At 50.5% G+C, this 22987-nt stretch overlaps 9 protein-coding genes across 9 annotated transcripts; 4 read left to right on the plus strand and 5 right to left on the minus strand.

The window, feature by feature from the left end:
• Positions 1–929: 929 nt before the first annotated feature.
• BO94DRAFT_566450 (uncharacterized protein) lies at positions 930–2379 on the minus strand (the record flags this gene model as incomplete). Its single annotated transcript, XM_025614554.1, has 2 exons — positions 930–1574; positions 1616–2379. The coding sequence occupies 2 exons, from the start codon at positions 2377–2379 to the stop codon at positions 1061–1063; spliced, it is 1278 nt and encodes a 425-aa protein (XP_025466721.1). The 3' UTR covers positions 930–1060.
• A 1470-nt stretch (positions 2380–3849) lies between these two features.
• Positions 3850–4639, plus strand: BO94DRAFT_93684 (uncharacterized protein). The gene is made up of 3 exons (XM_025617748.1): positions 3850–4212; positions 4280–4394; positions 4446–4639. The coding sequence occupies exons 1-3, from the start codon at positions 3944–3946 to the stop codon at positions 4470–4472; spliced, it is 411 nt and encodes a 136-aa protein (XP_025466722.1). The 5' UTR covers positions 3850–3943; the 3' UTR covers positions 4473–4639.
• BO94DRAFT_93279 (putative UV excision repair protein (RadW)) lies at positions 4503–6680 on the plus strand. The gene is made up of 8 exons (XM_025617745.1): positions 4503–4542; positions 4794–4938; positions 5007–5054; positions 5128–5200; positions 5310–5389; positions 5448–5774; positions 5836–6291; positions 6351–6680. Exons 2-8 carry the CDS (start codon positions 4921–4923, stop codon positions 6468–6470), a joined length of 1122 nt encoding a protein of 373 aa, XP_025466723.1. The 5' UTR covers positions 4503–4542; positions 4794–4920; the 3' UTR covers positions 6471–6680.
• An 849-nt stretch (positions 6681–7529) lies between these two features.
• Positions 7530–9974, minus strand: smp3 (glycosylphosphatidylinositol-alpha 1,2 mannosyltransferase smp3). Its single transcript, XM_025617747.1, has 4 exons — positions 9601–9974; positions 9017–9399; positions 8829–8956; positions 7530–8767 (listed from the first exon to the last, which is right to left on the minus strand). Exons 1-4 carry the CDS (start codon positions 9707–9709, stop codon positions 7771–7773), a joined length of 1617 nt encoding a protein of 538 aa, XP_025466724.1. The 5' UTR covers positions 9710–9974; the 3' UTR covers positions 7530–7770.
• A 948-nt stretch (positions 9975–10922) lies between these two features.
• skpA (SCF ubiquitin ligase subunit skpA) lies at positions 10923–12378 on the plus strand. Its single transcript, XM_025611878.1, has 6 exons — positions 10923–11056; positions 11166–11256; positions 11349–11434; positions 11500–11667; positions 11728–11897; positions 11964–12378. The coding sequence occupies exons 2-6, from the start codon at positions 11196–11198 to the stop codon at positions 11968–11970; spliced, it is 492 nt and encodes a 163-aa protein (XP_025466725.1). The 5' UTR covers positions 10923–11056; positions 11166–11195; the 3' UTR covers positions 11971–12378.
• An 896-nt stretch (positions 12379–13274) lies between these two features.
• On the minus strand, positions 13275–13862 carry BO94DRAFT_535848 (60S ribosomal protein eL39). Its single transcript, XM_025611879.1, has 3 exons — positions 13806–13862; positions 13575–13675; positions 13275–13330 (listed from the first exon to the last, which is right to left on the minus strand). The coding sequence occupies exons 1-3, from the start codon at positions 13809–13811 to the stop codon at positions 13282–13284; spliced, it is 156 nt and encodes a 51-aa protein (XP_025466726.1). The 5' UTR covers positions 13812–13862; the 3' UTR covers positions 13275–13281.
• An 895-nt stretch (positions 13863–14757) lies between these two features.
• BO94DRAFT_535849 (uncharacterized protein) lies at positions 14758–15572 on the minus strand (the record flags this gene model as incomplete). The annotated part of the gene is made up of 4 exons (XM_025611880.1): positions 15319–15572; positions 15086–15265; positions 14902–14970; positions 14758–14834 (listed from the first exon to the last, which is right to left on the minus strand). Coding segments are annotated over exons 1-2 (296 nt in total), but the record flags the coding sequence as incomplete, so codon positions are not given.
• Positions 15573–17505: 1933 nt separating this feature from the next.
• On the plus strand, positions 17506–21755 carry mdr1 (ABC multidrug transporter Mdr1; the record flags this gene model as incomplete). The annotated part of the gene is made up of 3 exons (XM_025610019.1): positions 17506–17957; positions 18027–21337; positions 21398–21755. The coding sequence occupies exons 1-3, from the start codon at positions 17571–17573 to the stop codon at positions 21753–21755; spliced, it is 4056 nt and encodes a 1351-aa protein (XP_025466728.1). The 5' UTR covers positions 17506–17570.
• Positions 21756–21868: 113 nt separating this feature from the next.
• BO94DRAFT_518057 (SWI5/SAE3 family protein) lies at positions 21869–22877 on the minus strand (the record flags this gene model as incomplete). Its single annotated transcript, XM_025610020.1, has 3 exons — positions 21869–22474; positions 22549–22634; positions 22746–22877. 3 exons carry the CDS (start codon positions 22875–22877, stop codon positions 22315–22317), a joined length of 378 nt encoding a protein of 125 aa, XP_025466729.1. The 3' UTR covers positions 21869–22314.
• Positions 22878–22987: the final 110 nt, after the last annotated feature.

Raw genomic sequence — 22987 nt, forward strand, 5'->3', positions numbered from 1 at the left:
CTCGCGAGATGAGATGAGACTTGACTTGACTACTAACCAACTATCTAGGTACCTAGATGTATCCTTATTATTCTCCCTCTGGTCATCATTTATCCGCCCCTTCAAGGAGCTCACAACCAAAACCAAAAAAAAAAAAAGAAAGAAAGAAAGAAAGAAAGAAAATAATAGAAATCAGGGTATATACATAGTAGTTGCGTGCTCAGTAACTAGGTACCGGGGCCCCCTCGTAATCGTGGTGCTTTGGATCCCCCAAATTAGAAACTCTCCATGACGCGTGCCAGTGGCAGTTCTCCAATCCTTCTCCTGGAACCCTTATTTACTAATCACTGTTGCGGAAGAAAGAAATCAATCGCCACTGGTCGCGATGCCGCCTTAACTGACGCCTGATATCAACCGAGTAACCCCTCCGATCACTCCCAGCCATCAAGACGGCCGTTTCGGGAACCTTGATATCCGCTTACTATTAAAGGTAAATTGACTGCCAGGGAGCATCTACCCCGGGGGGAGGGATGATGGGAACCAGCGAGACCAAACTCATTACCGAATGATATCTGCACCTCGCAAGAGTCTGACCTTGACAGGTGTCCATCTGCATGGCTATGCACACATCATCCCCCAATTAGGTTCACCGTCAATTCGGACCGCGGCGCTGGCAAGGTCAAAATACGTAGGAATTACATAGGCATCAGCGAGCGTGCTTGGACGTGTTTTGCCGCCTAACACGTTTTTTAAAGTATGTTGAACACTATCAATCTCGACTGCTGATCGGGAAAGCAGCAGAAATATGGTGAACCCTCTTCAATCTTTCAGGTACACAATGACACCCGGTTGCGGTGCCGTTGAGGGAGGGGAGTGACTGCTACTCACCCTTTCTTTGGTTTCAATCACTCTACTTATGCAAAAGAACCATGATGCACTGTGAGATATATACTTGTCAGAAGAAAGTACTTGCTAACTACATCAAACGCTATGTCCAGGATATCTATCAACATAGGAAACAACAAAGGAAAGACATCTAAGGCAAACCTGGAATTCGATGGCACCCGCCCCTACTTTCTAGCTAACTCTCATCCGGAGATTCATTTAGGTCATATTTCTTTTCGTACCGCGATATACTGCTCCGGACATCGGCCGCCATTATGAAGCTGGGCATGGGTGACCCTCGACCACTGGGTTCGGGGGACTCGGTGTTGCGCTCTATACTGGTGAGTGGCTGGTCGAACAGCGGTGATCTGCTTCGTGGTGCTTGGGAACGTAGCGAACGCGTGGATCTCACCCGGTTCAAGGCCTTCACGGAAATAGTCTGGCCCGCTGCCGGTGAAGCAATCACGGTGGTACCTGGCATCGCAGTCGGAGGCGGCGATGCGCTATCGGAGCGGAATAGCGGGTGAATAAAGCTCTCGTCGGGAAGTTTCAGCTTTGGGGGGGCCGGTCTGGCGGGAGTTACCAGTTGTGTCGAAGACGTAGTCGGCGATGACCGTGTCGAAGAGGGCTGACGAACCAAGCCATCCAAGGACCTCTTAGTATCGGAGTAGCTTCGTCGAATCTTTGGCGGCTCACTGCGAAGTTTGACCCTAGGTTGCAGCCGGGTTGGTCATCTGGATGCTCCTCTAACGTGGCCTGCGTGACGGTGCAGTCCCCATGAGGCATATATGATCGCTGTAGGTCAAGTGAGCTTTGCTTGGAGTCGTGCTGGAACAGGGTGCGACCAGAGTAGCGGTTCGAGGTCTGCGACTCTGCGTTCGACACCGATGGTTGGATTGGCGGCACAGTGTCAGCGTTCGTCTTCAATTCAGCAGATGGTCGTTGAGACTCGCTGGCAATGGAGGTCGATGTCACTGTGCTCTCGTCTTTCACACTGGCTTTATCAGAAAGCACCTCAAGCTCCTGCGACACTGGTGGGGACCATTTCGTGGTAGACTCCCGTTTCGTCAAGGTTGTCAAGAAATGGCCTCCTAGTATCCCTTGACTAAGGACGGATATCGCCCATATAATACAGCGGGCGATTAGCAAGGACTGGTGCTTTGGAGCCATCGACGTCTTTGCTGCCATGGATTGAGCTGCACTCCAGGCTATCCCTCCCGCAGTCACGCCTGTGGCTATCGAGAGATACGCGGCGATGAAGCCGTACGTGACTGCTCTGTGGCTTCTGGGCTGTGTCTGTGCCTCTCCCTTGATATCTTTGACCCAGAGAAGCAACAAAGATGCAAGTGCAACACAGCTCACGGCACCGAGGCTGACAATGGCCGACTCAACCGAGGAAACATGCGATGAGAGGGATCTGGAGATTGTGTAACACATGCCATCGAGAACAGTGGCGATGAACGTTGATAATAAAGTGATACCACCCAGTATCCGGGCCGGAAAGGCCCTGGACATGCTTAGAGACATGAAATAAGGGGCAGGACTATACGAAGGAAGGATGGTGGGCACTGGTAAAGGCAATGTTCAACAATCAACTAAAGAGACAGGAACATATGCCAGGGAATGCGAAAGCCTTCCAAAGACTGAATATGAGATTTGGAAAGAGTCGGGTCTGGAAACAGTGTTCGACTGGAGCGATTCGGCGTGTCGTTAGCAAGCCCAGACGGCCGTCGTCTTTCTAGGGACGGATGGTGACGTCGAAAACGTTCTGGACTCGGGGAGCCCCTGGAGACAGCAGAGACAACGTACGAGCGAAGGAAAATGGTGTGAAGAGGTCTCGATGGAAAAGATCGGACGGACAAATTCGTGGGCGTGACAAGTTAGCAATGATAAACGAGGGACGGTGGTGGACGAGGGTCGAGCCGGAGTAAATACCCAGCAACCCGGAATGAACGAGAGAGTCAATCAATTAAGCTAAAGAGGGAAGGACGGGGGGGAATGCTTCCCCGAGGATAATTGAATAAGGATGCATGGATTGTTCGAAGAAAAATCGCGTATGCAATTGCCAGGATCAACATGACAGGGGGGCGTTGACTACTTCGAGCTATGGTCGAATGGCAATGGCGAATCGAGCCGGCGCCGAGGAATATACGCCCAAGGGTCTCGATCTCACTAGACTAGGGGCTGCCAGAGTAACAGATGAGAATCATACCAATCCTAGTGCGGATCGGTAGGCGCGGTGATCGAGATGGCTTCTGAACGACGACTCCATGCCCTACCTAGTCTTCTCAGCTATTGGGAGACTTCGCCCCTCTCGATTGCCTCGAACAGGAAGAGAGGAGTAGGGGACCGAAAAAAAAAAAAAAAGAATAAGTAAAAAAAGGGAACAAAAAGAGAGAATGGGGAAGAAACCAGGGTTTCAAGACACTGTCAGGCTGACTCATACCTAAGTACTTAAGTACGTCAATGGAGAGCTCATGGTATTGCGATGACTTCAAACGGCCAGGGATGGATGGTATGCCCTTGACAATACAACCTGACATTCGGCTTCCCATGCAGCCTCTCAACCTACTTGCCTGATTATTACGATCAACTCCGGTACGGAGTACACTGGGTCTCAACTTCCAGTTCACTATCGTAGGGGGGTGAAGAAAACGGTGGTTAATGTTGCATGGCACGCCTCAGAGGTATCCTCGTCACATGGAACAGGTCTAGAAGACAATTTGTCAAGAGTAGGTGACTTCCTGTGCGAAGCGGCCGGGATGATCTCCCCGGAAAGCCTTAATTGGAAGATCGTCTGTTTCGATTCCTGGATTGGAATCGGGGAGCACACAGCATACCTAGATACTAGATAGATCCAAGTAGTAAGTAGGTAGATACCTAAGTAGAGCTGTGATGTATCACTCCACTCCCGGGAGGGGCCGGCCTGAGGAACAGCGGGGAGAGCCGAGTTGCATCGGACCTCCTACAACGGTTCGGAGGGGGAACAAACAAACCAGAGGTAATTAATGACCAAGGCTTGGTCAGTCCAAACAACTTCCGTCGGTTTCTTCCCGATGCGTGTTAGAGAGGAAGGTTCATGCCTATCTCCAAGGTGGCAGTGGTTTGCGGACTCTTGATGGTTTTCGTCGGTTCTCTCCACTGCATCACACGGTGTGATACATCCATAAGACAGGTCTATAGGGTTATCCCCCTTGCCACGGGAGGGACGACACCCAAAGTACTGGGTACTCCGCTCTGTACGGAGTACGAGTTACGGGACTGTTATTATCCACCAAGAAAGAAAAGCAAAGCAGAAAAGGAAGGCCAACTCACCCATGGGGCGTTGTATCTACTCCGTACAACATGGTAATGGAGCAGTCGAGTCTGTGGGGTTCTGAAGGACCATTTGCCTGATATTAACTGACTTACTGAGTAGAAACTTGGAGGGTAATGTTTACTGGTCACAAGTAGTAAGTCGAGACCAAAATGAATGGCACCTCTACGAGTTGTGTTTGGGATCCATTCATGGCGAGAGGGGAGTTTATGAAGTAAGTATATTTTCATCTCACCGTCCCTGAGTAAGAACTTACTATCCTTAGGGGGGAGGGAGTGCTAACCCTGGTTGACCGTCCTGCGAGCTTACAACTTCGGGAGATTGATTAATCTCCAATTATTCCACTAAGTTCCACCAAATAGGTAGGTGGAGCCTATGTGTATGAGACCTAGTATCTAGTAGATAGTCTGTACTACGTACGGAGGTAGATACTGACGAGCGGTGGCTGAGTCCATTGACTAGCGAGGGGAAGTGGCTGGAGGACGGCCCGGGTGGCTGGAGGGACCGTGACCGCCTCCCGCCAGCTCCTCCCTCCTTCGGCGTCATGATTGTCATCATCATCATTCGCTGCTCCCCTGGTTCTTTCGCAGCTTTCTGATTCTTCCCTTTCTAGTTCACTCCTCCCATCAATTTCCATCTCCCCGTGCTTTTCGTCCACATCTATATTTCCCCTCTCCTACATCAGCGTGCAGCCTTAAAAGACCCCCACCGAGTCGTCTCTCATCCTTCGGTGGCGCAAGATGAAGCTCACGTTCAAGGTATGCGTGATTCTTTACCCCACTCTCTCTACTCGTCCGCTCTTCTGACATGTATTTTTCTCCTCCAGGACCTGAAGCAGCAGAAGTTTGTAATCGATGCAGAGCCCTCAGAGACGGTAAGGCTGATCCTTTTCCCGAGCGTTGAGACCTTGCCAGCGTCAGTGCGGGGCTAAATGAATTATCCGTTAGGTCGGGCAAGTGAAGGAAAAAATTTCCAAGGAGAAGGGATGGGAGGTTCCTCAACTGAAACTCATCTATTCTGGTCAGTAAACAAGCTCTGCTTCCTGCAGTCGTCATCCCAGCTGGATGAATGGCCTCTGCCAAGATACTTTGGCAAGTGGATGCAGCGCTGACCGTCCTTGCCACAATAGGAAAGATTCTTCAGGATGACAAGACAATCGAGACGTACAACATCGAGGAGAAGGGCTTCATAGTCTGCATGGTGTCAAAGGTATCCAGGTCTCCGTGCGCATATACACCCTTGGGCAGAAACTAATCTCTCTCAAAAGCCCAAGGCTTCTTCCTCCGGCACCTCGTCACAAGCGCCCTCCACCCCTTCGAGAGCAGTCACCTCAACCCCTGCTGCGCCTCCCGCACCAGCCCCATCTGCGGCTTCTACTGCACCGGCAGTACCTTCAACCCCCTCTCCGGCCGCCACTGGGGCTACTCAGGCACCCGGTTCTGCATTCAATGATCCCTCCGCATTATTGAGTGGCTCTCAGAGCGAAGCAGTCGTGGCTCAGATGGAGGCAATGGGCTTCGCCCGGAGTGATGTCAACCGTGCGATGAGGGCCGCTTTTTTCAACCCCGACCGTGCTATCGAGTATCTTCTGAATGTGAGTCTGCGACACTGGTTGACGGTCACCACTTGCCCGATCTTACGCTGACCTCCAGTAGGGTATTCCGGACAACATCCAACAGGAGCAGCAGCAGCAGCAAGCCGCCGCTGCCGCCGCCGCGAGCGCACCCCAGTCCGCAGCCCCCGAAAGCACCCCCTCCACGGCTGACGACGAACCGGTCAATTTGTTCGAAGCCGCCGCTCAGGCTGGTGGGCAAGAGGGTGGAGCTCGAGGCGCTCGGGCTGGAGGTGCATCTGGCGAGGGACTTCCGAGCCTCGACTTCCTTCGCAATAACCCTCACTTCCAGCAGCTTCGTCAGCTGGTTCAACAACAACCACAGATGCTCGAGCCCATCCTTCAACAAGTTGCCGCTGGTAACCCTCAAATTGCGCAGCTTATTGGTCAAAATGAGGATCAATTCCTTCAGCTTCTCAGTGAGGAGGATGACGGCGCGCTTCCTCCGGGTACGCATCAGATCCACGTTACTGAAGAGGAAAGAGATGCGATTGAACGCGTACGTATTTTATGACCTAACTATTTCACGTGAGGGTGCAACTGACCTGGTGCTGCTAGCTTTGCCGGCTTGGCTTCTCACGGGATCTGGTCATCCAGGCCTATTTCGCTTGCGACAAAAATGAGGAGCTCGCAGCCAACTATTTGTTTGAGAACCCGGACGATCCTGAAGATCTATGATTCAACCGCAGCCTCGTGTATCCTCGGGCTTGAGTGACTGCCCAGCGCTTTGAATCATCTTCTCCCCTCATAATTAACGTCGCAATGTATCCCCTTTTCTCTTCATCACTTCCCCTCAAGACATTCTGAGAATCGACTACGTAGATCAAACAATGGGCCCAAATCCATGCCCCTGGCTCTCTAATCCTAAGTCAGGCTGGCATGTATCTTTTTACCACGTGCTCGATTCGAATCTGTCTTCATGCCTCAATACTGGATGAGTTCTAGTAAGCCAGTATTTTGATGGATGATAGTTCCTTTCCCGCTGTGCTATCTTTCTTTCCCTACCCTCTCAACAGTGACGTTCCGGTCATGTATCTAGTTAATGAGAACAAGGCAAGGTATTCTCCCTTGAATTCTACGACCATCCGTCTCGATGTATTATGTTATGTAGCTCTCTGGGGTTGTCATGAAGCACCCTACCCTGATCGTGTAATGGTTTGTAAAGGATGGGTGGCGAGGGTTAAGCCCATGACAGATCAGCAGGCGGTCCCGAGAGATGAGATTGATCCTATGACCGAACACACTCACATACCAAATAAGATTACGCTGCCGTTCCCGTAAAATTCCATCCGTAACGAATTTCCCCTTTAGGACCGGATATACAATTCCGGCGGGTGATATATATCCTGTTCCAGTATTCCCCATACTACCATTTGTGAAATGAATAGTACTCCAGTACCGGTTAAAGCCAATACGGGACTTGATGCCCAACAGGGATGAGATTAAGATGTGTACTACATAGAATGGATAATAGGATCGAATGAAGAAGTGAGTCATGAGGAAATTTTGCACAAGAAGGTACAAAGAAAAGAAGAAATTCTTAGAAAAAAGAGAGAACTTGATTTCAAGGGTGGGGTATATTCTATTGCCATGGAAGTGTGTGATACGGTACAGGAATGCACGCGGGCAGACTTGTACCGACTAAATGATACCAGAGGTCAGGGTTAGAAAGAAATGAGATGAATTGTTTTGAGGTGGGATATAGCATAGGTGGTAGTATGTAGATAGTATGCGATGAAGAACGGAGCGAGGTGGGGTTAAGTCAAAACGAGGGGAAGAGGGCTAAACAAGGCAGGTGTGGAATGTAATGCCAAGAGAAAAATTGAAGAGAGACCACTGAAGTATATAAGGATAGGTCAGGGGTAAGGGAAAAGAAGTGATGAAGGTTGTCTCTGCCCATGCGGGGCCTGAATTGTTTTGCGCTCCCAGCTGACCGAGTGAGTTTCGGCGTCATCTGATCCTGAGTGAGAGAAATCCGTCAAACACAACGGGTTCTTCGTGCTGCCCAGACAGACAACCCGCGCCTACCAATGACTCGTCTAAGAGTTGGGAAGATGCCGTCTGTGCCGAAGTCCAGGTCATCCAAGTTGATGTGATTGCGCCAGGTCCATAGCTCGTGCAGTGCAAGATCCGATTCATCGAACAAGGGGGTTGTATAACGGTCAAGGAAAGTAGCGGATTTGGGTGCGACCACAAAGACATAATGTCTGGACGCATCTGAGCTATCAGTGTTATGTGGACATCGTGGTACCAATCTTTCGAGCTCGCTGGCCATTTCAGGTCCGGATATACCCATCAAGTCTCGCGTTTCGATGTCCAGCGGCGTAGTGCTGTTTTCTCCCAGCAGCCATAAGGGAGGGGAATAAGTCTTCCACCAGAGCACAGTGACAGACCTCTGGGAATCATCGCCAGAGATAACGGGGCCTGTCTCCAGGACGCTCGTTGAGACTATCGAGGGTATTGCAAGCTGAGCAGGCACTACACCACCTTGATGGTAGACCCCCATCAAGAATCCGAGAGAGGCATTAAAAACCACCCAGGTAGCCAAGAAAAGGCGCGATTTGCGCACTCGGAGGCAGCTCAAGAGTAGAGGGACACACGGAATCAGGAATCGAGGTTCCTGGTGCGGGAAGATGGAAAGCATAACGGTTGCTGATACGGCAGAGGCGGCGCGCATGTTCTTTAACCAAGATGGAATAGCTGCCGATTTCCATACCGAGAGTATTATCGCCACGTACGCAGGCCCCAGAAGTTGCGGTAGATTGACTAGAAAGTGGTGATAACGGGGATGGAGTCCATGGAGAGCTAGATTGGACTCATCCGTGTTGTAGAGCAGATTGTTGAGGGGCGTGATAACAGGTGCGTGAAGGGCGTCCCAGATCGATGCAGAAGGATTGTAAAACGATGTATCGACAAGGACAGCGATGCAGAAGAACAATAAGCCGAATCCAGCAAAAGAGAGAAAGGAATATGGCCTACAGAGCAATGTTAGTCTTACGGGGAAGATGGAGTAACGGAACCCCGCGCACGACTTACTTGCGCCAAAAATGAGGCAGTAATCGAAGGCCTGGGACAAGGAGAAAGGTAGGGAATGTGATCCGGTTGAAAACGCCCACGACGGCGATCAGCGACAGCAAGGCGCATGCGAAGAGAGAAGAGCGTCGCTATAAACAGCGATTAGCCAAACCAAAACCGTTCCTCTGGTTCCACATTATCAAGCCAACCTTATTATCAACTATGCGCTGGATCAATACCAAGCCCCAAGCCACTAACAGGGTCTCGAGGGAGTTGGAGAATGTGTGCGTCTGATATGTCCAGGTGACATACGAGGATGCAACTAGGACCACTGTCGCGCGGCGATGGCGCGGCAGGGGAACCAGCTCATAGACGGCCCAATCCTCAAGCACGAAGCTTAACAAAAACATGCCCCCTCGCAGCACATAGTAAACCAGATGTGGAGGAGGATTTAATGTCCTGCTCTCTGTATAGAACCCCTTCAGCAGGTTCATCGGTACGTCGTACGTTGGCCATAGTGGAAAGACGCTACGGATAGGCTTCTCGGAGGTGAATTCCCAGGGTAACTGTGATGGATAAGAGAAGATACGACCTATAGAGTCATTGGTGAGTTGTGCGCATTCAATCCCAGGGCAAGGCTTTCGTTCGTGGGCGGGAAGGACAGGACATCTTCCATGTGCGGAAAGCGTCGGAAGTGCGCCATCGTCATCCGTGAGCGGTCGCACCGCTCGAAAATCATCAACTCGAATGGCGGGCGGGAGATAAGCCTGCGAAACCGTTTGGATTCACTCACCAGCAAAAACCTCCGGGCCTTGGAAGTTCTCATCCGGATGTAGGTAACTTGGCGAAAGTGCGAAGTAAACCCGGATCACCAGTAACAGCAGGTAGGTTCGTCTCCACATGGCTTGGACGGGGTGGAAGCACGGGGAAGCAATCTCAAGGCAACAAGGGACCAGTCCGATCTAGTAGGATACTGCACATGCCGGTTGCCTGCTGCATCCGAGAGTAAGTATAGATAGTACGTAGCTGACACGGAAGGAGGAATTAAGGAGCGACTTGTTGGGACATGGGGGGCAGGCTATCCAGAAGTAGAAGCAGAAGCAAAAGCAGGAAAGGGAAAAGAAGAAGTCGGATTCCAGGAGATAAATGTTTATCCCCGAGAAGGTCGAGTCGGGATCGCTGGCCTCTGTGGACGGTGTGTCGCGTCGTGGGGTGATATCACTGCCTGCCCTGCCAGGCACTATTGGGTCTGGGTGAAATTACTCCGTCCAGCGCAGCCATGGTGGGTCAGATCTCCATCGATCCTCAGGAACGGAGCCATCGGCCTTTGACATCTCCCAGAGTCGCGAAAAGGAGTTCGCAGCATGGCACCGATTGAACCATCATCCGTGCACCCCAGAGTTAGTGCAACCGCCGGGGAATGTTGTGTTGTTTATACAGCAGTCGGGTCCAGTACTAGGCGGCCTCCGGAGGAAGGAAAGGAACGAACCATACATAGTACGGAGGATGGCGTCGTACAATGCCTCAGGGTTCCATCTCTACTCCGTCCTAGTAGTATGTAGGTAGTAACAAAGAATGAACTCAGCCGATAGGCTCGGTAAAATACCCACTTCATACAGGGATCTCCAGCGATTTGAGAAACTGAATAATGGACACTTTGCTGAGCAAGATCGGGGGACTGATCTGATCGTATAGGCTACGATGGAATCTACCGTACGGAGTAATGAAGTTCTTTAAAAAAAAACTTACCATCAATGAATGGATGAATCACTCAATCAGACCGGCAAACAAAGACAAAGATGAATTCGACGGTATTATCAGCTTCGATCTCCTTGCTGCCTTCCTCCTCAAAGCCATTGCATTGCCCCTTTCTGAATGTCGAATGGTCAAAGGAGGAAGGAAGGAGGGAGGGAGGGAGGGAAACTCGCTGGCCAGCCAGGCACCCACCAGGCAGCACAAGCAATCTGCCAGGCCACAACCGCCCAGGTGGGGCATGAACAACAAATGACGGCGGACATTGGCGGACCCTCGTCAGCCTCAGAGCTCGGCCATTCATCCGCCTTTCTTTCGTCGGTCTCGGAAACTTCCACCCACCACTCCCCTTTCACCTCGGAATCGATCTTTGTGTCTCTCCCACTGCAAGCCCTCACTTCACAGCCAACTAGGCTATTTAAACCATCTCAATCCCCGCTTCAATACGCCCTTCTCCCAACCCCACAACTCGTTTTCACTCTTACCACCCAGAACTTGTAAGCAAGCGTGTCCCCCGCCTGCCTACCCCTCATATAACCTTGTTGGAACTGCAACCCAGTGACATTCCCGGCGTCTACAGCTGAGTTATCTAACAGAGGAATCCAGATCTTCCAGAGTCTACTTCGCATCCTAGAAATGGCTGCCGCTGGGACTCTTCTTACATTCGTCAGTGCCGACAACGTGCACATCGAGGTTGGTAAGTACAGCGCCTTTGAAACCCCTTTGAAGAAACCGTGACTGTGTCTATGCTTCCACAAAGTTTACATACTAACGCATCGGAAAACACAGAGCGCGATGTCGCCGAGCGCTCTCTTCTTATCAAGAACATGCTGGAGGACTTGGGTGATGCCACCGAGGAAATCCCCATTCCCAATGTGAGTCATCCGCTAAATTGTCTAGGTGTCTACCGGCAAAGATCGCTAACTACTTCCGGAAACAGGTCAACGAACCTGTCCTAAGAAAGGTCATTGAATGGTGCAGACACCACAAGAACGACCCCCCTTCTACTACTGAGGATGAAGACTCCCGCCGCAAGACCACTGACATCGATGAGTGGGATCAGAAGTTCACGCAGGTCGACCAGGAGATGCTGTTTGAGATTATTCTGGTACGTTCTGGGGTCTAATGTCTACGCAAGCCTACCAGCTAACCCGTCTTTCAACTACAGGCTGCGAACTACCTCGACATAAAGGGTCTTCTAGATGTAGGCTGCAAAACCGTGGCGAATATGATCAAGGGCAAGTCTCCTGAGGAGATTCGCAAGACTTTCAACATTCAAAACGATTTCACTCCCGAAGAAGAAGATCAGATCCGTCGTGAGAATGAATGGGCTGAGGAGTAAGCTGCTGAGAGCCTACCCCCGCCATGTAGCCGCTGGCCCGCTAACTTTGCATCTTACTGTAGCCGCTAAACCTACATTGATCGTCGACGTCGCCATGCTTGCTCTCCCGGACTGCTTTCTATGGAACGCAAACCGGGAGAGATGAGCCCATATGAGCCCATATCCTGATGTTTCGGCCGGGGCTTAATCTGGTCTAAACTTGTTTGCAGTTCACGGCGTTATGATATTTTTCCTTCATGTCAGCGGGTTTTCTTTGTCACTGTCACTCTTTCCGTCTTGGCTTTGTGCACTTGTGCTTCACGGCCAGGGGTAGATGTAGCTTATTACAAGGTTAGGGAACTGCTGTTCCTTCGCTCTCTTATCATCCTAAGTTTATCTTACTACCTCGCGGCTCGCATTTTCCTGGAAGAAAAATTCAACCAACCGGGTGTTCGCCTCCCGGCTGCCTATTAATTTAATTGCCTTCACTTGCCTGAATTGCCCTGCATAGTGGATTTCCCTACTGGCTCCGTAGAAATCTGTGGGATCTTGTAGACCGGGCATATAGTTTGCCCAGGTAAGACATGAACAATATCGACGTGGAGCAGCTGTCCCGTACAGCAACCGGGCTACTTGTATACTTCGATGCAGGGATGGACGTTACACACAATCGAGCTGCCCCTTCTCCACACGAGTGACATACGACAAAGAGTATAACATAGCCTTACCAATCACCATTCACTGATTGATGTACACACCCAGTGTCGAGAGCTTCAACCGGAAGGACCGAATATTTTCATGGGCTTTTCATACGGAGCCATGATACACAGCATCATTACCAGTTCCCCAAGAAACAACCTCATTCAACTGCTCATTACCCATCATAGATTTTCGATTTTTGTCTTTTCAGCTCGTGTACACAATTTGCAGAAGCACTGCTGCATCACCAGAGACAGCTCCCCCAATCAAATCACCGCTTGCCCACCTCGACCACACACCAACCACTATCTCCTGTCCGGAACACAAACACACACACGCACACATCCGGCCCCATCTCAAATCGGTCGATCATTTGAGACGAGATAGGCTTTTAAGAAAAACCAGTGTCATGTTGCTGATGCTGCTGGTACTGAAACAAAAGATGGCAACAAGTATGCGGAGAAAGAAAACCGAGGAGGGACGGGTTTCCGAGAGAGAAAAAGCGTAAGAGGTTTGAGAAAAAGATGAGAAGCGGGTTGTTTGAGGAAAATCAAGAATGATGCAGGGTTTTTGTCATCATCGCGAGTAGCAGCGGCACACAAGAGTTGGCGGTATCACGACTGAACGAAACATTCCCGGCGATAGGTAGTAGCCATCTCGGGCGAAATCGAAAAGTCGTCGGGCGGTGCTGATAAGACGAGTTTAGATGCCGAGGCGGGTCTTGCGCCAGTGCCTGCGCTTGGCGTTATATCTGGAGAGAAGAGATGGGAGGTTAGTTCTTGTATCTGGTATTGTGTATAGAAACAATGTCCTCTGATATCCCCGCCAGAGCCTATGATATTGGTGCCCTGGCGAATACTCGGTACAGAAGCACACATGGCAATCGTTCCCTGAATCTTCCTTGCCTCCTTTTCTTTTTTGTCGGTGTTCTTTCGCTCAAGTCGATCGAGGAATGACGGGGTGCATGTGGATGGAACGGTGACGGTTCTATTTACCTGATGGTGTTACCGGTCCTGAGACGAATCCACTGGGGGATAGGACGGTTCTGTCTCTGAGCTTTGGCAAGCTTCTGCTTGGTGCGGAAACTCTTGTGGCTCTAGATTGAAGGAAAAGTGAGCGTTAGCCTGGTGTCATCATCCCAACCACCACCTTCTATTCCATATATTTTTCATTTCCAGAAGAGATGTGGTATTCATGGTCGTTCAAATGTCAAGGGGGCTGCTAACCGGCATCTTGAAGGCTTGTCGCGACGGCGAGTGTATGGACTGGCGATGATGAGGTTGTCGACCGTCTGTCAAGGCGCCGTTCAGTAGTGGTGGTTTTTTTGTGCGGGCAGGGCTTAGCGTTTCGCTTCCGCCGGGTCATGTGACTTATGCCTAAGGCAGACACGTTTATTTGACGTGTAGGCGGTGCTTGGGCACTTTGGATTCATCCAACATAGCTGTGCTTGGTTGTTGATCTATGTTAAAATACGTAGAGTTTGTCATAGGTTGAAAATATGGGGTATGCAGTGGCTATCGTTGAGTATATCACTGGTGTGTATACTCCATACTCGGTCTTTGCGAGACTGTCTCTCCAACGGGAAGTCACATGCCTTGACCGCCAAGCGGCCTGCTGGACTTGACCAATTCATACCATCGCCGTCTACCTAGATACGAGATTTCCAATACTCCGTACCTATATGAAGAAACATGGAATGCTTGGCGCTCAGTGCATCTGTTCAAATTTGGAAAGCCTTGTATACACAGTACGCGAATACATTCCGACTGTTCTATAAGATAAGCCTACCAATGCACCTCGCGCGGTGTTTTTGTTGCGGACAGCAAGTACTCCATAAAGATGCAACCAATGTCGGAGGTCCTACACGGTATCTGGTTGTCAATTCGCAGGTGATGACGATACAGTGATTCCATCTCACATCTTGATGCACTACTACTCCGTACTCAAATTCTTTTCCAGTTTATTATGACCCTCAGCATGATGGCTTAGCAGGCACCTACAATGGAGATACAAACTCCCGTCAGGTAAAGGTGTCGAAAGTGTCACGGACCTGTTCTATGAGCCACCAGCGTGTCTGCTGAGCAACGAACCAGATGTGAGAAGGGAGGAATCTTTGGATGTCAAATCGATAATCTCCGGTTGTGTCAAGCCACCGAACTCTATGGTAGCATTCAGCATATCCGCCCTAAATCTTCCGATCCAGCATGGACGAGGTTATGCTCTGGAGGAGCCCTGTCAGAATCGGCTTCGGTACCCTATGCTTCCGTCGATCAGTCTTATCGACTCCGTATACGACCCATGGCATTCGTTCGGAACACCTACCTTCCGACTTAGCGCATGCGGTATCTATCATATACCTAGCGTTCATTCCGACTCCGTGTGGAGTTTCACCTAGATATGGCGGAGTTGACTAGCATCAGTGGCTTCAAGGATTAAGAGTGCCCTATATAGACTATGCAGTCGTTGGGGAAGCCAGATATTGACTATTTAGGTACGGAGTACCTACCTACATACTAGTAGCAGGTCGATAGATATACGGAGCCGTCAGGTTATTGATAAGATAGCAAACGGGTCGGGTCAATCACCTCGTTGGACTTTGGAGGAGGCGGAGTTGATAAGTATCAAATGAATCAACAGAAGTAGCGAGATCGCAGATGCCGAAACTACTACACCGTAAAATTGATTCCTATATGACAGGTCAGAAGGGGCGAACGCCTGGATACAGCTGCGAGATAGTACTCCGTGGGGACCCAAACAGGTCCGAACCCGAACACGAAGCTATGTGTCAGATGTGAGTCAAAGTTGACGTGGGAGAGAGTGCCATTAACATTAGCAGCGGACTCCGTCCGTGGTAATGCATCCAGCGGGATGGCAGATAGACCAATCGAGGCGGAGGTAAGATTATGGTGTCTGCGTTCCAGATCAGGCATCGATTGCGATCGGGAACGGGCGACGGTGCTCGGAGTGCCCGACTCCGACTACTGCATAATGCCATAACACTAGCATAGCGGAGTAGAGACGGAGCAACTGGGCCCTCAATAATCCGGTGTAAGGACTAAGGATGCCACCTAATAATATGAAAGGCATTGGAATCCTCTGACCAGTGACCACATGGACTGTGCCCGCTCGGACTTGACACTATTTTGGGCTACGTAGTATGTACATTTAGGAGCGAAGATACTAGATCCTCCAAAGTATTCAGTCTTCACATATCTATCTAGATACTAAGTTTGAGGAGGCTATGTGGCATGTCTTTGACGTAAGTTACATTTTCCCTGGAGGCCTGTGAATGACGTGACGGCCATGGAAATATGGGAAGATGAAAACCCACCCCTCCCCCCTGAATTCCTGACGTTTGGCGAAAGCCGGATTAGAGTTTAAAGAGCTGGGCCATCCATCGAAGCACAAGTGACTAAAGTTGTTTCTGGTATGAATCTGCATACTTCATGCCTTGGTAGTAGTGAGTGAGTGTGAGTATCTCCTGTGTAGTAGTAGAAGCATCGAAACCATTTAGATACTACGGAGTATTATTAATAATAATCTTCAGTTCGGTACCCAAATAACCCAAGCGGGTCTTCGGTAAAACATCTCGAGTCTTTCTTCTTTGTTCGTAGCGCGGGACCCCGCCGATTAGTAGTATGAACACTAAGCCCTCTAGGCAATAATATTATAATAGGCATATACGACCGGTGTCGTATTCGCAATCGATTGGTACACGCGAGGTCCGAACAACCAACTCCTATCTGGCCTTATACGGAGTACGGAGTACGCTGTACGCGGTGGTTCTAGAAGTCTAGGTAGAACCAATCCGATGTGTCCAATTGAAGAATTACGATGGGAATATGACTAGTATCATGATTCATGACTCACAAACAAGTTATGCCACTGATTGATTATTACTATTGCCTTCTTCGTTTATCACCCGCCCCCTGAATCCACCAATGGTACGTGCCAACCTTGGGGGAAACAACATGGAAGCTGGGAGCTAATAGCGCTAATCCTAATTCTTCACCTTCTTTTGTTGTTGTTGAATGATGAATGTTGTAGTGGTATTTTTTTGGTGGTTTTCTTTTTCTCTCCACGGGTTCACAGAGTATCCGACCGGGATCCAAGATCTCTTACCATCTATTGTTGATCTGCGGTGCAACAGAATACTGCTGCTATCCATAAGGGAAGTTAAAAGTGAAAAGATAACTTGATAGGCTACCTCCTGGGGAAACAATACGCAGCTCTGTGCAGACTGCAGGCATCCATGATCCATGATGAACCTGATGAACTGAAAGTCGTTACTTCTTCTCAGATCAGGCTAGACAGCATCAAGGCCCGTCCCATCTAGAATTATTGATTATTTTTATTTCCGGTCATAAAGCATGGGGATAACAGCAGGTGGAGGCCCGGTGACCAACGGGGTTCATGCATAAAATCGCCCTCGGGAAGTCGGGGCTCCGACCAGCAAACTAAACGACGGAAACTAAAAAGGAATCTTTCTAGTTTCTTAAGTTCAACAAGCAAGATGGGGCACTGCACTGATGGAGACTCTGGCTGACGCATATACTACTTTAGTTCCAGGTCGTCATGATTCGAATTACTAGTATTATTAGAGCCTCCTCCCCTTTTTTTAATTTGATAGCTTTTCCCTGGTTTTCTGGCTTTATCTATCGGCCCCCTCTTCTTCCTCCACATAAGTAGTTGATCATTCCATCCCTATCTGCCGCGCGTGTGGAGGAATATCTCACAGCAGGGACACCAGCCATCCATCTCGCCCTACAACCCACTCCCCACCCCTTCCCTGCGCGTGCATCCCTTCCTCGCGTCCTTTTGGGGACAGGTTAGCTTCCGCTTGAAGCATCTTGAATCTTTCTTTCAAGCTGTCTGCCTCATGGAGTAGAGCGCTCTCTGGCTCTCCACCCCCCCCCCCCCCCGCCACACACCCTTTCCTTCTTCGACCTTAAATTATAGAGTGAGACTTTCGGTTCGACGCCGCGAACGAAATGTCCCACCCGGAGAACGAGCGCATCTCGGCGGAGAGATCCGTCGACGACGTCGAATTGTCAGCCATGGAGCGCGAAAGTCCATCTTCGGCGGAGCTGCGCAAGTCAAGCGGCCAGTCGTCCGTCACCAGTACGACAATGGTTCCCGCTGCAGAAAAGAGCCAGGCGTCTCCTGCCCAACAATTAGCCCGGGCAGATGATTCCGACGCGTTGTATGCTCATCTTCCCGAACATGAAAAGCAGATTTTGAAGAAACAGCTGGATGCGGACGATGTGGATGTGTCGTTCTTTGGTCTGTTCCGTTATGCTTCTCGGTCAGATATCGCGATCATGATTGTGAGCGGAATTTGCGCCATCATCGCAGGCGCTGCTCTGCCTTTGTTCACCGTGAGTGATATCCCTGGTCGCATTCTATAGTTTGTCTAGATGGACCTCCTTTGACTAACTCTGGCCTAGATCCTTTTCGGTTCCTTGGCCTCGGCCTTTCGAGGCATAGCCTTGTATGAGATCTCATACCACGATTTCTACCACCAGTTGACCAAGAATGTCCTCTACTTCGTCTATCTCGGTATTGCAGAGTTTGTCACAGTATATATCTCCACTGTCGGGTTCATCTACACCGGTGAGCACGTTACCCAAAAGATTCGCGAGCACTACCTCGAGTCGATCCTCAGACAGAACATGGGATACTTCGACAAGCTGGGTGCAGGTGAAGTCACTACTCGTATCACTGCCGACACGAACCTCATCCAAGACGGTATCTCAGAAAAGGTTGGACTCACCCTGACGGCTCTTGCTACGTTTGTCACCGCTTTCATTGTCGCTTACGTCAAATACTGGAAACTGGCACTGATCTGTACCTCGACGATTGTGGCACTGGTTCTGCTCATGGGAGGTGGTTCTCGTTTCATCGTCAAGAACAGCAAGATGGCTTTGCAGAGTGCTGGTGCTGGTGGTACGGTAGCAGAGGAAGTCATCAGCTCCATCCGCAATGCGACTGCATTCGGCACCCAGGACAAGCTTGCCAAACAATACGAGACTCACCTCGCCGAGGCCGAGAAATGGGGTGTTAAAACCCAAGTGACCCTTGGTTTCATGATTGGCGGCATGTTCGGTATCATGTTTTCCAACTACGGCCTTGGTTTCTGGATGGGCTCTCGCTTTCTCACTGATGGAGAGGTCAACGTCGGCCAGGTTCTGACTGTGTTGATGGCTATCCTGATCGGCTCATTTAGTCTGGGCAATGTCAGCCCCAACGCCCAGGCGTTTACGAACGCTGTCGCCGCAGCTGTCAAGATCTATGGCACCATCGACCGCCCTTCACCCCTAGACCCCTATTCCGAGGAAGGTGAGAAGCTTGAGCACTTTGAGGGCAACATCGAGTTTCGTGGGATCAAGCATATCTACCCTTCCCGGCCGGAAGTGACTGTCATGGATGGGGTTTCTCTAAGCATGCCTGCCGGAAAAACAACTGCCTTGGTTGGTCCTTCCGGTTCTGGAAAGAGTACCGTTGTCGGCCTGGTTGAGCGCTTCTATTTCCCGGTTGGGGGCTCCGTTCTCTTGGATGGCCATGATATCTCGACCCTCAACCTTCGTTGGTTGCGTCAACAGATTTCTTTAGTCAGCCAGGAACCCGTCCTTTTCGGCACCACCATCTATCAAAATATCAGATACGGACTCATTGGCACCAGATTTGAGCAAGACCCCGAGGAGAAGATCCGGGGCCTGATCGAAAATGCGGCGAGAATGGCCAATGCGCATGATTTTATCACGGCACTCCCTGAAGGCTACGAGACGAATGTTGGCCAGCGCGGCTTCTTGCTCTCCGGAGGACAGAAACAGCGTATTGCAATTGCACGTGCCATTGTCAGCGACCCCAAAATTCTTCTACTCGATGAAGCTACATCTGCGTTGGATACCAAATCCGAGGGTGTTGTACAGGCAGCACTTGACAGAGCCGCGGAGGGTCGAACCACTATCGTGATTGCTCACCGTCTATCGACAATCAAGACGGCACACAACATCGTCGTCATGGTCAATGGTAAGATTGTGGAGCAGGGAAACCACAACGAGCTTGTCAGCCGCAAGGGTACCTACCACAGCCTTGTGGAGGCGCAGCGTATCAATGAGGAGAAGGACGCGGAAGCCCTGGTTGCCGATGAGGATGTCGAGGAGGAAGACTTCTCCAAACAAGAAATTGCGCGCATCAAGTCTGCAAGCAGCGGCTCTGGCTCTCTCGACGATGAGGATGAGAAGTCACTCGCTGGGAATGGATTGAACCGCAGTGGAACGCACAAATCAATTTCCAGCGCCATTCTTGCTAAGCGGGAGCCCGAGGTCGCCCGGAAATACTCCCTCTGGACATTGGTCAAATTCATCGCCTCCTTCAATCGTCCCGAGCTTCCATATATGCTACTTGGGCTGTGCTTCGCGGTTCTTTCTGGTGGTGGTCAGCCAACTCAGGCGGTGCTGTACGCCAAAGCTATCAGTACGCTTTCATTGCCGACTAGCGAGAGCGCTAAAATTCGGCATGACGGAGCCTTCTGGGCCCTGATGTTCTTCGTGGTTGGAATCGCTCAATTCATCAATCTTTCGATCAACGGTGCCGCGTTTGCTGTCTGTTCAGAACGGCTGATCCGCCGGGCTCGAGGCATGGCCTTCAGGTCGATTCTCCGGCAGGACATCACCTTCTTTGACAGGGAGGAGAATAGCACTGGCGCGCTGACATCATTCCTGTCAACCGAGACCAAGCATCTGTCTGGAGTCAGTGGGGCAACTTTGGGAACTATCCTGATGACTAGTACCACCCTCGGCGCGGCCATGATTATCTCTCTTTCCATTGGGTGGAAATTGGCTCTGGTTTGTATTTCGGTCGTTCCCATCCTCCTCGGGTGTGGTTTCTACCGTTTCTACATGCTGGCCAGATTCCAACAACGGTCCAAGACTGCCTATGAATCGTCTGCGAGCTATGCTTGCGAAGCGACTTCTGCCATCCGCACTGTGGCCTCACTCACGCGGGAGCAAGATGTCTGGGCAATCTATCATTCTCAGTTGGAGGACCAGGGACGGAAGAGCCTGTTGTCTGTGCTGAAGTCTTCTATCCTTTACGCGTGCTCGCAAGCCCTAGTTTTCTTCTGTGTTGCGCTTGGTTTCTGGTACGGAGGCACACTCCTGGGCCATCACGAATACTCTGTTTTCCGCTTTTTCGTCTGCTTCTCGGAGATTCTTTTTGGCGCCCAGTCCGCTGGTACTGTCTTCTCTTTCTCGCCTGACATGGGAAAAGCGAAGAACGCTGCGGCTGAATTTCGGAGGCTGTTTGACAGAAAACCAGCAATCGACACGTGGTCGGAGGAGGGGGAGAACCTCGCCTCAGTGGAAGGCGAGATTGAGTTCAAGGATGTGCATTTCAGGTATCCTACCCGGGCAGAGCAGCCTGTCCTACGAGGACTGAACCTGACCGTCAAACCCGGACAATATATTGCCCTCGTCGGCCCCAGTGGATGCGGCAAGAGTACCACCATCGCGCTCCTTGAGCGTTTCTATGACGCCATCGCTGGAAAGGTTCTGATTGATGGGAAAGACATCACCCAGCTCAACGTGAATTCATATCGCAGTTTCTTGTCGCTGGTCAGCCAGGAACCTACCTTGTACCAAGGCAGCATCCGGGAGAACATCTTGTTGGGAGTTCAAGGGGATGGTGCGACCGAGGAGCAGCTGGTGAAAGCTTGCAAGGATGCCAACATCTATGACTTTATTATGTCTCTTCCGTAAGTCGACTTAGTTGCTTCCCTTTTAACGACTGCGACACTAACGCAATCCAATTCCAGGGAGGGGTTCAACACCGTGGTTGGCAGCAAGGGAGGTATGCTTTCTGGAGGCCAGAAACAACGAGTGGCAATCGCACGTGCTTTGATCCGGGACCCCCGAGTTCTGCTGCTGGATGAGGCTACATCTGCTCTCGACTCGGAATCCGAAAAGGTTGTGCAAGCTGCGCTGGACGCCGCGGCCAAGGGACGCACCACGATCGCCGTCGCACACCGACTGAGTACCATCCAAAAGGCCGATATTATCTATGTATTCGACCAGGGTAAGATTGTCGAAAGCGGCACCCACCAGGAATTGATCCGGGTGAAGGGCCGTTACTTTGAGTTGGTCAACCTGCAAAGCCTGGACGGTGGCCATTGATATACCATTGCATTCTGTCTAGATCCTTTAATGTCCCTGCTGTCTGCTCTGCTTATACCCCTTTCTACTTGCATTTTTACTCGGCTCTACTCATCCTGTAATGTGTCATGATTCCTTCACCAAAACTATGCCGGGGGTGGCCTTGATCCTCTTCTCTTGTTTCTTGCTTACGCCCAAGCTGCATTGATCGATGTGGAGTTGGCTTGCATTGTGGTTTAGATTGGAGAATCTCACAATTGTACTTAGTTGTTGACGACACTTTCCTCTGTTGTCTACTTGGGTCTGCAAAGTAGGACTTTGGATATTCACTGACTGTCCACATAGTCTGGTGGCTTCTGCTTCTGCTTCTGCTGTCAAAAGTGTATGTATTGAGAGAGCTAGGAAAAGCTGGAAAAGAATCCGTTATCACTTGAACTTCCCGCAAGAAACGCGGAAGGTATCTTGGAACATTCGTCAACGCCCAACCGTATGAAGATGATCAAGACGCCCGTTGAACTCCGAACGCAGTAAATCAACCCTCCGAGGGGAGATAGAGTTGTAGACCCAACCGCAACTCGTACTAATCCCGATCATCTACCCCATACTCTCGTTGCACGTCAACTTGCCGTACCCCGCGGGCATCCGCAATCAAGCCCATGAGGCCCTGGGCGATATCCTTGATTTCATTATACTCGTGGAGAAGACGGATGTGGTGTTGGACCGTCGTTGACGGGTCGTTCCTAGCCGTAGCATTGATCAATAAGAATAATTCCCCATTGATTGACACAGTATATCACAGGTCTGCTGGTCATACTTCAACTTGGTCTTGGTCTGTGCGATTTGTGACTCGATCCCCGTGATCTGGGATTGCAGACTTGCGATGGATGCGCGGAGAGTGGACTGGAATTTGTTAGATGTTGCATGCCACTTCTGGGTTGAATTTTTCCCTTTCTTTCTGTCTTTCTTTTTTCTTTATAGATTTTCTGAGATGTATGAAGAGAGAACCAGTACCAGTTTCTTGTCCCTTTGGGTTTGTTCATCAGGGGAGAGGGTTGTTAGTGCTGGGTCCTTATCATTACTAGTTGTTATGGTGGTGGTGGTGGTGGTGGTGGTGGCTTGCTGGTGCTGTTTGGAGGGTGGCATGATGGCATGCATGATGTCCAGGAGTAGCAGTGTGTCTGCCTGGGTGTGGGGAGGTGGAGAATGCAAGTAGATACTACATAGTACTATTATTACATACGTACGTACGTCCG

This window comes from Aspergillus sclerotioniger, assembly GCF_003184525.1.
Source record: "Aspergillus sclerotioniger CBS 115572 chromosome Unknown BO94scaffold_16, whole genome shotgun sequence".
NCBI classification, from domain to species: domain Eukaryota; kingdom Fungi; phylum Ascomycota; class Eurotiomycetes; order Eurotiales; family Aspergillaceae; genus Aspergillus; species Aspergillus sclerotioniger.